The following is a 14,504-nucleotide window of genomic DNA, read 5'->3' on the forward strand; positions in this document are numbered from 1 at the left end:
TAGTCACCATGGACTTCTGGGCTATTCAGGTTTCAGTACTAAAAATACATTCGTACTGTGGGCCCATGACCTGTGTCCGTCCGTATGGTCCTCCTCACCTTTTCACGTGGTCTTTTCTATATGAGGGGAGCTCTGCAGTAAGAGTCTTAGGCAGGCCTTCCTAGGTAGCTCAGAAACTACTTTGCTGTAGGCAGTAAGAACATGTACTAGTTGGAGTCGCCATGGTATAAACGAGGTAACAGATTCCGGGTGAGAATGGAGTTTGTACTGCGAGCTCCTTAGACGGCGTATCTTTGTCTTCCCTGTCCAGTTGCTTTCTTTGTAGTCCTGTATTAAAACCTTTTTTTATTTTTAAAAACTGTGCTTTTGCTTGCCTGAATCTTTTGATCTTACTTGTCTTAGAACCTGTCCTATATTTTTAAGGCATTTCATAAGAACTTACAACTTTTTTAACTACTGGAGTTGTTTGATTCACGCAGAAGTAACCTAGTAATCCAAAGATACACATCGAGGGACATGACGAAGGGTGGGTCATCAGACTTTGCATTTGATTTTCAAGTCTAGGCTCCAGAATTACGGAGCAGAGGGATAGCAGTGCCGTGTGCTTCCACGGTGTCTAGGGAACCAGGGTTGGGTCCAAAGGGGAGTACCATGTTTCTTGGTTCCGGAAAGTAGCACAAGAGTAAAAGGTGGGGAAGTAGGGATGAGCAAGTGCTGCATGGAGGCTCATTTATTGTCACATGGAAAGCACTGCCCCAAAAGGGCCAGCTGTTGATCAACAGACTAACATCTGTTTGGAGATCTCTCTGCCCCTTCCTTGTATAGTGCTTAAGAAAAATGTGGCTTACCACTCCCTCTGTTTGTACAGAGCAAAGGCTGAAAGCCAACCTCAGATCTGCTGATTGGGCAGCCGAACAAATCAGCAGAGTTCTGATTGCCTGGCCCCATATCCTTGATTCAGTCCCAAAAATGAATGTGAGGTGCCCTCCACATTGCCTCTCACAAGTTCTCCTTCTACCGCTGAACCAGACTGGGAGGCCAGAGGAGGATTGCTCAATACATGCTACGTGCAACTCCTCAGGCCTTGCACCGCCTCCATGCTCAGGCCCTGCGGTGGGGTGCACACTGTGCCCAAGCCCGGCACTCTTATGTGTGTGTTAATACACCCTGTGTGTCAATTCCCTCCTCCCTCCCCACCTCTGACCCTGTTATGATGGCTGTGTGGAAACTGAAGAGGCAGGGAGCTGCTTATGAGTCTGTAGACCATGCGTTTTCTCTTCCTTGCCTTCTAACTTTTGCTATCTGGGTGAGTAAGCCTGCAGGCACAGTGCCCTTGAAATACATGTCTCCTGACTTACCCTTCTCAGCATTGTTTTAGTGTCTTGGCCTTGACCTTCTGCTGAAACACGAGATTGGGGCATGGCAGCTATGAAGTACCTCCTACATCCACTTTCTGGCTGTGGTGATTTGGGATTTTTAACCTTATATATCTTTTTCCTTTATTCAAAACAAAACAATTTTTAGCACACTGAAAAAAAAAAAGCCAAACATTTTGTGCCTTTCTAAGGCAGCACTGTATCCCAGGCTGCATTTTAGGACTTAATATGGAAATACCAGAGTCTTAGCTCTCCTACCTTGAGTGTCACTAGTCCCTACGGTGTAGGGGAGAGGAAGAAGTGTTCTGTGTGGCTGGAGAGGTGACACACAGGTGTAGCGTGTCAGTGGTCCTTTCTGCCATCGTGTTTAGTTGGAAGAAATAAGCATTGTGCCCTGGGATCTTTTGATTGGTTCTGATCAGAATCTTAGTTATCAGGTTGAATGCTGTCTCCAGCAAGAAAAAAGAGACTGTTCGTTGATTTCCAAGAATATACTCTGGACCATTTCAAATGTCCCAGCCTCCTCTTGATCCTGTTAATGACCCAGCTGCATGGAAAAGTGTAGGATGGACTCTCCTGAGAAGGGGAGGTCATTTGTTTTTGTCTTTTCTTTTTGCTGGATCCCGAACTGGCCTAGACCTCCTGCCTCTCCCTTTCATTTGAAGACTTCAGACTTAAAGCATGAAGCAGCTGTGCCCTCTTTAGGACCTGCTTTTCCCCTCGGAAAGGCAGCAAGGACCGTGTACTGGAAGCCTGTCCTCAGTACTGTGGCCATGAGGTTTCGGGGGGGAAAAAACAAATATTTTCTACGTAATGAATTTTACTTATCTCTTTCCGTTTTCTCAGTTCTTCCCTGCCTTTAACTAATGAAGAGTTTGGAGATAGAAACAATTCTTTTTAAAGTCCTCCTTATTCGAGATTTTGACATTCTTGGTCTGGGTGGGTCTGGAGAGAACTTGATGCTCCAGAATGAAGAGTCCTAATTTGTATATCAGTGTTAAAAATAAAACAACATAAAAACTTTGAGATTTTTGTGGACTATTTTAAAAATGTGTCATTAATATAAAAAATTTTATATTAGTATTTAATCATTCTCACATGTAAAGAATAAGAAAAACAGAAGGTAAATATTCTTACACAGAATAGCAGAGCTTTAAGATTCATTTTCATGTTAAGTCCATTTTGTTTTGCCAATGTATTAATGTTTAGAGGTCTGTTATACTAATGTTATTTATTAATTTTTTTCATTTCCATACACAGTTAACTAAAGAGCTTTTTAAAGAACCCATGTGTGTAAAAAAATATTTTAAAATAAAGTTTCTTTTGTTGTAGCAGACTTGAGTTCTTGCTCATTTGTGGGGGTGGAAGAGTGAGTGATACATTGGGTGCTATCTCGAGGGCAAATCCAAGTGACAGGAAAGCATAGAAAAAGGGAAAAAGCTGCTTGCGAAGAACCTGCCAGGTCCTACAGGCTGCCTAGAGGAGGGCATTGCTGCTGAGCAATGGGGGGTGTCCTCTATGGTAGAGCTTGAGCCATTGCTCAGAAACAGAGTAACCCCTGGTCTCTGCTGCCAACTGCCAAGGATTTTATGTTCCTTTTGGTATAGTTCCAATTCCAGAGGTCTCAGGCTACTGTGGTTCCCATGATGAATAAAAGGCAGTGTAAGATTTTTGGGACAATTAAGCTTTATTTTTTTTTTATACATATATAAAAGAAACAATTTGCAAATTTACACACAACCTAACAAAACCATATACAACACACGCACTCACACACGCACACGCGTGGACACACACACCAGATACACATACACACCCCAAGCTTTAGCCAGGCCTGTTTTTCATCCTAAAGTACCATCCTCCCATTATGGCCCTTCTTTTGAGGTCTAGGCTCATTAGCTTAGTTTGTAGAAGTTTGGTGCTAACATAACCTTAATCCCCATAAAGGATCGTCTGGGCCTCATCTCTGTCCCCTACCCTCACCTATCAGTCTTCCATCATCCCTTGAGAGGGCAGTGGGAGCCAAATGAATATAGGGGCTCGAGCTCAATGGAGTTAACTCTGGAAAAACAGTGCACAGCTTGCACACTGCGGGGACACGGAGACATACCCAGCAAACCTTTTAAGGAAGGACACCAGTTCCTGGCTTCTGCCCAGAGAAAAGAATGTCACAAAAGGGACTCAAAGCAGACAGGCAGTTGCTTCTAGATATTGCTGGGGTACTCTCCAGAGCCGTGTGAACAACATACTTCACCAGTGGAGAGGGGCCTGGCCAGCTCAGTGTGTCCTCACTTCAGTGATACAACTGAATTATGAAGCCAGCCTTTGGGGCTGGCTCAAGATAAATAGGCTACCTAATTCACTGACTGCTGGTTGAAGATGGGTATTTACATCCATAAGGTGTAAAGAGATACACAGTCTGCAAGAAACCCTCCTACCTACTCCTGGAATATTGAGGCCCCGACAACAAATTGCGACAGTGGATTGGGCCCTGAAGAGGGCGCCTCCAGGGCCACGTGAGGTCCTTCTCAGGATGGCTCTGGTCCTAGCCCACCGGCCCTCTAAAATTGGGTCTGCAGGTGAGCTATAGCAGGGTCTTCTCTGTCATCCACTGTAGAGACTTTAGCGACCATCCTGAGTGAGGGGGATGAGGGTGAGCAGGGAACAAGACATGTCCAGGCAGGGAGGGGAGGTCAGTGTAATTCAGCAGCTAGTGTCTCAGATCGATGTATTTCTCTCCCTAAAAATGGGAGAAGAGGAGATGTAAGGGGAACATGGAGACAGTGACCATAGTTCACGGTGTGAGCATTAGAGGGGCGCAGGGACTGAAGCAAAAGCTGATGAACTAGGTGCAGCAGCCTGGACGGAAGAAGCAGGGGTGGGTATGGCAGGGCAGGGAAGGAGAGTCTAGGCCCCCAGATCGGACTGGGCCACACTTCACACTTCATGACCTGAGCCACGAGCTGTGCAGAAAACGGTCATGGTGATGGGACAGGGTCTTTGCTCTCAGTTCTGGGAGTTACCCTCTCCAGGGTTCCTCAGCCTGGCCCTACCGTTTGACAGCAGTGTTATAAGGGCAAGTTGGGATTGGTTCCCAACCTCCAAAAGAGGAAAATGAAGGCTAGAAAGGATTAGTGTTCTGGTGAAAAAGAACCAACAGCCCCTGTTACTCCCAATCCCTGATGCTGTGTCAGGCACTGGCCATAAGAACTGCCTCCTACCTGGTCTCCTGGAGCCCTCTTGTCACCGTTGCTGCCCTGTAGGAGGCCCATCTCTTCTGGGAGCTTATCTGACTTAACTTCAACTACCAATTCGCTCTTACGAGACGGGGGCAGCGTGCTGGGAGGAGGGAGGGAGGCAAGAGGTTGGCAACTAAGGGGTAAGGGAAGGACAGGCTATTGGGAAGGACGTTGGACCGGGTATTTATTAGGCTCTTTGGAGTTCTGGGGCCAGTTCAGGGAAGGGAAACAGGTAATGACTGAGAGGGAGAAAGTGTGGTTGATGGAAGCTGGGTAGTGGGCAGTAAAGCAGGGAGCACTCAGAGCCAGTGTCCCACTCCTGCTCCTAAGGGGTGAGTGGGCACTAGGGCAAGCAGGGGAACGTCCCAAGGAGGCAGCAAGTTGGGTAGCAGGAGACGGGCAGGGTGCTAGGAACTGTGCTTACATTTCTTGTTTGCCTGACCGCCCACATGGCAGCTTGCCCTTCTTGTAGAAGAAATAGAGGAGAGCACCCAGCACAGCCAGGACCAGGACACACACGGTCACAGCCACGATGACCACACCCTTGCTTTCCGGCTCGGGAAGCTTTTTCTCTGTCCCACAAAGACACTCCTAGTTACTCCCTGCCCCAGGCTGCCACATTTCCATCACGGCCCCCCGGCTCCCACCCAGGGCTGATAGAAGATGGGCCGTGCTCACCTTTCTTGGCAGGGTTTCCCAGGGAAAGTCAGGGCAAAATGAGGATGCCAGGTCCAGCTTACCTGTGGAGGTGCTGTTGGCTCTGGTATGAGGGCTGACAGTGGACATGTTGAGGCCAGTTCTATTGGAGTCTGTTGGGAGAGCAGTGAAATGGATTGGGACGGGTTAGGAAAAGCACCAGCTGATGCCCATGCCTGCACGTGCCCCTGCCATACTCTGCAGGACGAGGTCCTTACCCAGCTCCAGGGAAATGACGGTAGTGTTTTTGCCTAAGGAATTGGAGGCCACGCATTCAGCACCTGTCTCCAACAGCTGTGGAGTCACAAGGACATTCAGGAAGCTCAGGACACTCTGCGGATCTTGGTCTTGTTCACTTGCCTACAAGAGAAGAGGCAAGAGTTCCGGAGGCGGAGAGGATGTCCGGTTATGGCAGCAAAGCCTGGGCGGGGATTAATGAAAGCATGGGAAGGAAGATGAGATGTGCCTGCTCACCATGCCCTTAACGTTCCAGGATATGGTGGGCCGAGGATGTCCTGATGCTTCACAAGACAGGTTCAACACTGCGTTCTTCTGCACCCACATCTTCCTCTGCTTTAATGCCATCCACGGGGGCCCTGGGGAGGCAGGGGTAAGGTGAGGCAGCAAACTCCACTAGCTCACCTCCCCCACCCCACAGAGCACCCCAGGGCAGCGGGTGGGTAGTTTTTTACCCTCAAAGAGCTTTAAAGCACCCAACTTCAAGGAGCCACCCGATCGCTGCCCAGAGGGCCTCACCAAAAATAGCCACGTTGACCAGCTGTGTGCGGTTCAGGCCAGGTACACTGGGCACAGATGCCATGCAGCGGTAGCCTCCCCCTGCCTCCCGTTTCAGGTTGTGTAATTGGAGCACAGGCCCCTTTTCCAGCACCTTGCCTGTCTGGTGTGAGAGACATGTCAGAGGTCACTCCCAGCCCCATCCACCCCACAGACCCAGGGCCACCTGGGTACCTTTTCTCTCAGCCACTGGAATTCAAGAGCCTGGTTACTCTCTGCCTTACAGGTCAGGGTGAGGCTGCTGCCCTCCTGGCTCTCAGGGGCTGCGGGGCTCACCAAGACATCAGACACATCTGGGGACACAGCAGTAGTGTCAGCCTGCTCAGGGCAAGGTGGCGCTGATTCCCTCTTACCCCGGCCTGGCCCCGCTGCCCTGGGCCCCCAGGCCCTCACAGTTCACCAGCAGCTCCTGTTGGTCGCTTTGCAGTGATGCCGTGGTTTCCAAGTCCAGGCCCTGACATTCATAAAGCCCACTGTGCTCCTTCTGGGCGGGCTCCAAGACCAGGATCCCATTGTCATTGGTTGTCTCCTCCTCCATCTCCCTGGTGCTGAGGTTCTAAGGGAGAGAATGAAGGGATGAGCAGAGTGTACCTCCAGCCCCTCCTACATCCCCATGTGCACCAGGCACGAAGCCCTCCACACCTGCTTGCTGATGCTGAAGTGGGGTGGGGGGTTGCCATCAGCTAAACACCTGATTTCCACACGGTCCCCTTCCTTCAGCATTCCCACAGGCTCCACTTCCAACCACACTTTCTCTGCTGGGTCTGCATACCAAAGGAGATAGCTCTCAGCCCACGCTACCCATGCTGGGCAGGGAAAGCTAGCAGGAGTCTCCCTCAGGCCCAGCCCCGATGCAGCGGTCAGTACTCACAGAAAACAGGGACAGTGACCTCTCTCGATTCCTTCATGTGGTTCCCACTGGGCAGCCGGTAGTTGAGCTCGCAATAAAACCGGGCATCTTTGTCCTCCTTAAGCAGCTGTGCTTTCAGAACACTCCGCAAGGTGTACAGACCACTCGACTCCACGATCTGGGACGACTGAATGTGGACCCCTGGACAGGGAGGAAGGGGACAAGGGCTTGGCCTCAGCCCCACCTCCAACCCACCCAGGGTCTCTTCAACGGTTGGCAGGGGAAACCTAAAGGGGGGGCCAGGTACAAATGGCAAGCTGAGACCCTTCAACCCAACTCTTTCATTGCTCGTTACCTACAAACACTGACATGTGGGCATACATACAAGGATGTGTACAAGTAACGTTGCAGTGATGAAAAAAGAAATGAGGACACATTCTAGTCATCCACTACCAGGAATGAATGGTTAACCAAACTACATTATACACATTGTATGGAATCTTGGGCAGCAGGCTAAACAATAAAGTAGATCTAAATAGACTGACCTGGAAAGATTTCTAAGACTCATTATCAAAAGGAAAACAAAACCGTGTAACAGTGTACACCATACAATACCATTTAGGTCAAGGTTTCTCAGCCTCAGCACTACTGGTATTTTGGGCCAGATAATTCTTTGCTGTGTGGCTGTCCTGTGCATTGTAGGATGTTTAGCAGCCTCCCTGGCCTCTACCCACTAGATGCCAGTAGCACCCCTCTATTTGTGACAACCAAATATATCTCCAGACATTGCCAAATGTCCTGGAGGGGAGCAAAATTATCCCTGGTTGGGAACCACTGGTTTAGGTAATAAAAAACAAACGCCTATATATTCCTAGATTTATTTAACATGAAAGCATGGGAAGATGAGAGTGCCTGCTCACCATGCCCTTAACATTCCAGGAGATGGTGGGCCGAGGATGTCCTGATGCTTCAAAAAAACACACTCAGAAGAGTGTGTTCAAAAGGCTCAAAAGAACACACACTGACAGCAGTGCTTACTTCTGGGAGAGGGTCTGGGGGAGGAAGGAAATCTTCCGTCTAGATTTGCTGTACAGCTTAAATTCTTATGAAAACATTTTCAAGCGTTACTTGTGTACTTAAAAAAAAACGTAAAATAAAATGTAAGGTGGTCCCTGTGTGGTGCCATAGGCATGGTTTTTAAGGGCTGAGAGGGCTACTCACGGTTCTTCTCCTCCTTCAGGGGCTGGCCATTCTTGTACCAGATGACCTGAGGAACGGGGTACCCGTTCCTCCCCACACAGGTGGCAACCTAAGAAGGACAGGGTGAGGCTTCCTGCCTCTGAGACCTCACCAAGCCCCACCGTAGCTCCTGCTTACCACCTGGCCACCCTGGTATGTCTCACCTCCTCAGGCTCCCTACTGTTCACAGAAATGCCCAAGGCATTGACCTGGATGCTTGGCTCCTCTGGAGCTTCTAGAAGGGAGAGAAATGAGGAGGGGCATGGCACCAGCACTTCATATGACCCACGCTGCCCACAAGGCACAGATGGGGCACTCACTGTAGACACGGAGCTGGATGCGGCGCTCCTGCGACCGAGGGCGCTTGCCCTGGCACAGGAAAATGCGTTCATCATGGGGGGTGACATGTGTCAGGGCCAGAGTAGTCCCTTTGTCCTCGAGGCTGAGCCGGTGCTGGTACTCCCCAGGTTCACTCTGACCCTGGCCCTGACGCACACGGAAGATGAGTGTCGGCTTCTCCTTGTGGACCTAAGGGGAGGTGGTAGAAGAGGTGGAGGTCCTGGGCCTACATGAAGGGTAGAGCCTCCTCCTGCTGCCCTCTCTGGAGCCCCAGCACTCACAGAAAACCAGTCGATATGGCTGACGTTACCCGGGGAACGGGAGGCGCCACACTTGAGAAGGGCTGTGCTGCCCACTTCCACCTCCAGCAGCTCAGGCTCAGGCTGCTCCGCCTCTCCAGGCACACCTAGGAGGTGAGGGAGGGGGCACAGCCCAGCAGTGGTGTCAGCTCCAGTTGCTCTCCATGCCTTCCTCTCACACCTGCTTACTGCAGCTGTTCTTCTGCTACTTCCAGGGTCTGAAGAGGGCCCTGTCCTCTCCTAACCCTCAACCACTCTCTACTCTCCTCCCGGGGCCAGCTCTCTCCCAATTCAAGGCACTTGGGGATGGTCATCTCTGGTCCTTGGAGCCGAGTCCCTGAGCGCCAGGCACCTCCCAGATTGAGGCTGACAGAGAGGGGCAACCCGGTCTCTGGGCCAAGAGGAAGGCCCCTTTCCCTCCAGGGCCCCTCCTCTCTGAGTGAGCTCGAGTGTGGGAATGCAAGGCACGTGCTAGGCTGGGGCACACAGGCCCCTTTGTGTCCCCACACCCAGGGGAAGACATCACTACTCTACCGTTTGCCCTCCAAAAAAACCCCTCACCAAATCCCCCACAAGACCCACTGGGCCAATCCTGGCCAGAAGCTCCCCTCTCATACTCCTAAGCAGCACCTTCATGAATATCCCACACACTCCTGGGACCCCATCCTGGGAGTCTTGTGAGTATGGAGGGGTCAGAGTCTTCCCCAGAGGTCAAGGCAAGGGCCAGGCAGTGGGCAGGAGTGACGTCAGTGGTGCCAGCGTGCTGCGTGCCCTGTGAGGAGGTGATGTCACTCAGTCCCATCTGGCTGGACTCTGGGATGACTGGGTTCTAGCCCTGCCTGGGCTGGCTCCCAGACAGTGAGGACAGATGGAGTGGTCTTCAACTCTCAGCAGAAGCCTCAGATCCCTGATTCCGTTTCCCCAGAGCTAGAAGAGCGGGGTAGGGTGGGGCTGGACCTTCTGCAGCTGAGGAGCCTGATTTAGCCCTTTCCCCTGAAATACAGTCATCTTGGGAGGCAGCAGCTGTGGGGGGGGGGCCGGAAGGGGGAGTACCCCAGGGACGCTGTCGGCACTGGGCATAAGGCCAGCGAGCTGGGTACTGCCTAGCCTTCCTCTTTCTCAGCGACACAGCGGCTGCGATCTGGGAGAAGGTGTCGCGAAGAGAAACACGCGACACCGCGGCCATACAAGGGCAGCGTGGACCCGGGAGCGCCCCGCTCCTAGGCAGTTCGTGTAGGGGCGCTCTTCCCACTTGAATGTGGTCCCATTCCCAGAGTTAACAAATCTGGGGCGCTTCTACTCTGGGAACCCTCAGTCCCTCGTCTCTGCCACCTGTGATATCGTCACCCGGGTACACCCGAGGCGACCCACACCGTCCCCCAGACCCCGCCAACGCCCAACTAGGGCGGGAGCCGCCGTCCTTCCCCTCCCCGCGCTCACCTGCAGCCTGGCTCAAAGCCCAGGCTGGGGAGGGAGGGGTCGGTGCACCCCCTCCAGCTAAGAAAGCTGCCTTTTCCAGCAACAGGCGGGCGCGGAATACACGATTTGGGGTGATGCCCTGTAGCTGCGCCTCCCGCCGCCGCTCCAACTGCGGGCCCCCAGAGTAGGCACCTGAGGAAAAGCTCCCCCCTGTGCCCCAAGAGGCACGGCTGCACCCTTTCCCGCACCCGCCGCAGCCTCCGGCCGCCTCCCCATCTTGTTCCCGGGATAGTCGAAATGAGGCTGCAAACTGGCTGCAAAGAAGAGTGCGGCGCGCGCAAGGCGCTGGGTGTCAGGGACCCGGAAAGGAGGGGTGCACGCTGGAGAGCAAAGCTCCGGCCCCCACCGCGAAGCCAGCTCCGCTCCCGGGCACGCTCGACTGAAGACCCGCGGCCCGGGCTGTTCGGAGTGCGTTCCCCCCAACGACCTCACTCACCCGCGGCTCGGCGACAGCAGCAGCAGGCAGCGAGCAGGAAGGCGCAGACCAGCCTGGACAGTACCATGCTTCCCGGACCGAGGGCGAGCGCCAAGTGAGCAAGCTCGCGGCCGCTGGGGCTTACGTCAGGGGGGCGGGGGAGGGGGCCCAAACGCCTGGGCGGCCCCGCCCCGCCCCGCACCCCACCTCCTCGCCCCCCTCCCGCCCCGCGCGCAGCAGCCCTGGGGGGCGGGCCGGACGCCGCTCTGCCCGGCGCCGCTCTGAGCGGCGCGGAGCGAAGGTAGGCCAGAGCCGGCCTCCCAGCTCCCAGCTTGGGTAGGGGGAAGGGGCAGGGACAGGTGTCTCAGGCCAGACTGACTAGCTGAGGCGGCAGCGAGGAGAAGCTGGCGCGGATGCCCAGAGTCACTCCGGTCAGAACCAACAGCGCTCACCCCTGCCCAGACCGTACCAGCCAGTGCAGCCCTGGGGGACCTCCTGGCTGAGGAGCAGATGGTAAGGGCCTCGGTGTCCCCAGTGGGGCCTCCCATTCAGGCTCCGCTCCGCCTCCTCCTCCACCCCGCCGGACTCCTGCCACGGTCGCTTTCCAGAGGGATTGCACCATAGTGGCTGCCGCCGACCTGGCACTGCCCCCATGCCTCGCAGTTCTGGCAGCTTTGAGGAAAGAACCCTGGGCCGGATCCTACAGACCCAGAGGTGCCTGTATTGGGGAGTGGAGATCGTGCCTTATGGGCTGTTCCTTCAAACCCAAGCTCCTGAAAGACGGTCCTTGGCTAGAAGAAGGAAGGAGGGAGCTGAATTCACAGGCCCAAGGTTTCTCAAGCCCAGGCCTTGAGAATTCTGTTTCTGCCCTCTTCACTCATTGAGCCTAGACTGGGACTCAGTTTCCCCTCACCTGAATGAAGAAAGAGGGGAAGAAAGAATTAATGGGTGAAGGGACTCCAACTTGACCCCTGAAAACCTATTGCTGTTCCTGACAGCTAAAAGGACCCCCTGCAGCAGGGTTCCACCTACCCCGGGCTCCCTCAACAAGATTGTGGCTCAGCAGCTGGGGGTGGGAGTATGGAGGAGGAATCAGATCTGGTTTCAGGCAGCCTGGCCTGAGTGGGGTCTGTAGCTCCCCTTATTCCCAAACCCTGGGTTTTCAGGCCTCTTAAACTAAGCCTCTGGGGAGTGGGATGGGCTCTTGCCTCAGAGAGACCCAGCACACTGACCTCTGGAGCTCCTTCAGCAAAGAGGGCCAAATAGGGGCCTGGATTTGGCGTTGGAGGCCTGTCACCTGGCCTGGCAGACTTTCTGCTGGTTGGGGGAGGAGCAGGGTGAGGCAGCAAACGCCAGAGATAGGCAGATGCCTTGAAAGACTGCTCTGGGATGGCGTTCTGATGACACAGAGGCGACCTGCAAACCACATCAGCCTGTCTTTCAGAACCTTGCTAACCCCCGCTTCCCCCTCCATTAGTCTCCAGCCGGGGGCTATGCCCAGCCTGCCAGGCTAGGGGCCTGGAGCCTGAGGAGGAGAGAAGAAGAGGAGCACCATGGCTTTCAGCCTCTCAGAGTGAATGTGGAATGGATGAGCTTGTTTTTCTGCAGGGGCAGGAGTGGGAATGGCTGAAGGCTGCTGTTTGCCCTGGCAAGCCCGGAGCTGGGCATGGAGCTCCGAGCTCTGCCGTTTCCTTGCCCCCACCCCCTTCCCTTCACTTAACACCATTAACTAATTATTCTCTCTCCTGGCTTGAAAACAATGCCAGCTAACCACCAAGGACAGTCAGTTCAGAATTCTTCTGCCCTGAGGAGAGTGAAGCCAGGTGGGGGTAGAGGAGCTGCCTCTACAGTGAAAGGGAAATGAGATTAGAGTTCGGGGTGACATCCCTTACCTGCATGGCTCCACCAAACAAGCATAGATTGTCCTTTAAGGAAGCCAGAAGCTTGAGGCAGTCTGAGCAGCCGGGGGCAGACAGTTTGGAGATGGCTTAGTGAGGGGGGCACTTTGGGATTCCAAACCAAAGAGAGTTGTCAAGACTTTGGAGGAGATTCAGAGAGGATTGGAAACAGGAAGAAAGGGGAGTGAAGGCAGAACAGGGCAGAAGCAGCAGAAGGTAGATGATATCAGCTTTCCCACTCCTCTAAGATACCAGAAGATAGAGAGAGCTGCAGCAGTTGCAGGAAAGAAAGAAGGAGGTAGAGGAAGAACTTCCAGCAAGAGGATTGAGATCCAGCAGAAGGGGAGACCAAGGAGGCAACCACAGGCCTTCTACCAGCAGAGACTCTTGCCCCTGGACTGGGTTAGAAGCAGCCTTGCTCAGATGTAGGCCAAGATCAGAAGAAGAGGCCCCAGGCCAGAGACCTAATTCTTTGCCCCTGATTTCTCTGCAGAAGGAAGGGGTAGGAATGCTGCTTTCCTGCACCCCCATAGACAGGTAGACAGGCTACTGCGATGTGAGAGCACAAGCTGTGTGGAAGGCCCTCTGTTGTGTCTCTGCCATAGGTCTGACCACAGGCAGAGACATTGAGGCTGGGTAGGGTGGTGGCCATGTTCTGGGTCCCTCAGCTAAAGTCTCCAGAGGGGGGGAGCTTACATTTTATTGTAAGGAGAAGTGGAGAAGAGTGGGGCCCCACCTCCAGTGGAGTTGGAGGTAAAAAGACCAGGACGGGTCTGCCCCCAGGGACTCACTGGGGTGAGATTTCAACCCAGGAGCCCTCCCTCAGCTCTAGCATAGTGGGCACAGTGGCCTCCCACGCACCCCTCTGGTCCAGGGGCCTCTACCAGGAGGATGTGAGAAGGGTGGGCTGAGTGGAGGAAGGAAGCCGACAAAGACAAGTCTGCAGTTGCAGTGAGAAGGAGCTGGAGGTGGAGGAGGGTGGCCCGGGGATCTTGGCAATTATGGAAGCTGGGGAACCCCTGGACTGGCCAGAAAACAAGGTCCAGTCTGGGTTAGAGGGGAGGTAGGAAAAATTTTTCCAAAATGGGGGTCTGAGTTGGGAGGAGATTGGGCTGAGGAAGTGAAAGACAGGGTGGGGGGAGGGTGAGGGGCAGCTGCTGCTGAGGACGTCATCAGGGCAGGAAACAGGATACTGGGGGGCTGGGTGGGAGATGCGGGATGAGGTTGAATGGGGGGAAGCGGCCCCTATCCTGGCCGGACACAGTCTCACCCGTGTCCTTCACTTCACACCTGACCAAGAACAGGAGGAAGGAGGTGCAGCCTGGACCCCAGAAGCACCGTGGAAGAGAAGGGTGACTTCGGGGGGATGGGAGGGGCTATTTTTAAACTTGGAAAAACCATGAGTGAGTGAGTTCATCTCCACCCTGAGTGCTGGAGGCGGCAAAGGCCCCATTGTACGGGGGTCCAGAGAAGGGGAGGGGAAGGGTGAATGGCACAATGGCTAGGATTATGTTGAAGCAGGCCAGGCCAGAGAAGGGCGGGGATCGGGGCCCTGGTCACAGCTGGCCTACTGAACTCGGGGGTCGAGACAAGCTGGGGCTTGGACAAGGGGGTTTTCCACTCACACAAAGCCCCCTGGTGGGGAGCTGGGGTCTCTGGCAATCCTGGCTCATCCTGGGGAGGGGGCTGAGGGTGGGATTCCCACAGTCTGGCTTTCCCAGGGACTGAAGGGTCTGTTCCCAGGCTCCCAGCATTCCAGTGACTCCCCTGGGAGCTGCTGGCCTCTTCTCTCAGCCCCGGACCTGCCAGGGAGTGGGGGCAGAGAAAGAGAAAGAGGTTGTGGATGTATAGGGACTCTTCCTGGGGAGTAGGGCCCGAC

General features: G+C 53.9%; 1 protein-coding gene across 2 annotated transcripts; it reads right to left on the bottom strand.

Annotated features, from left to right (window-relative positions):
- Positions 1-3,053: 3,053 nt before the first annotated feature.
- MCAM (melanoma cell adhesion molecule) lies at positions 3,054-11,128 on the bottom strand. Of its 2 annotated transcripts, XM_033121132.1 has the most exons (16): positions 10,749-11,128; positions 8,816-8,940; positions 8,516-8,723; positions 8,360-8,430; positions 8,178-8,265; positions 6,978-7,157; positions 6,749-6,870; positions 6,500-6,662; positions 6,281-6,399; positions 6,068-6,209; positions 5,786-5,907; positions 5,530-5,671; positions 5,356-5,424; positions 5,040-5,187; positions 4,598-4,715; positions 3,054-4,116 (listed from the first exon to the last, which is right to left on the bottom strand). In XM_033121132.1, exons 1-16 carry the CDS (start codon positions 10,813-10,815, stop codon positions 4,087-4,089), a joined length of 1,914 nt encoding a protein of 637 aa, XP_032977023.1. In that variant the 5' UTR covers positions 10,816-11,128; the 3' UTR covers positions 3,054-4,086. The 2 variants fall into 2 exon arrangements, with proteins under 2 accessions (XP_032977023.1, XP_032977024.1); XM_033121133.1 differs by lacking the exon at positions 4,598-4,715.
- Positions 11,129-14,504: the final 3,376 nt, after the last annotated feature.

This window comes from Rhinolophus ferrumequinum, chromosome 11, assembly GCF_004115265.2.
Source record: "Rhinolophus ferrumequinum isolate MPI-CBG mRhiFer1 chromosome 11, mRhiFer1_v1.p, whole genome shotgun sequence".
Lineage (NCBI taxonomy): Eukaryota > Metazoa > Chordata > Mammalia > Chiroptera > Rhinolophidae > Rhinolophus > Rhinolophus ferrumequinum.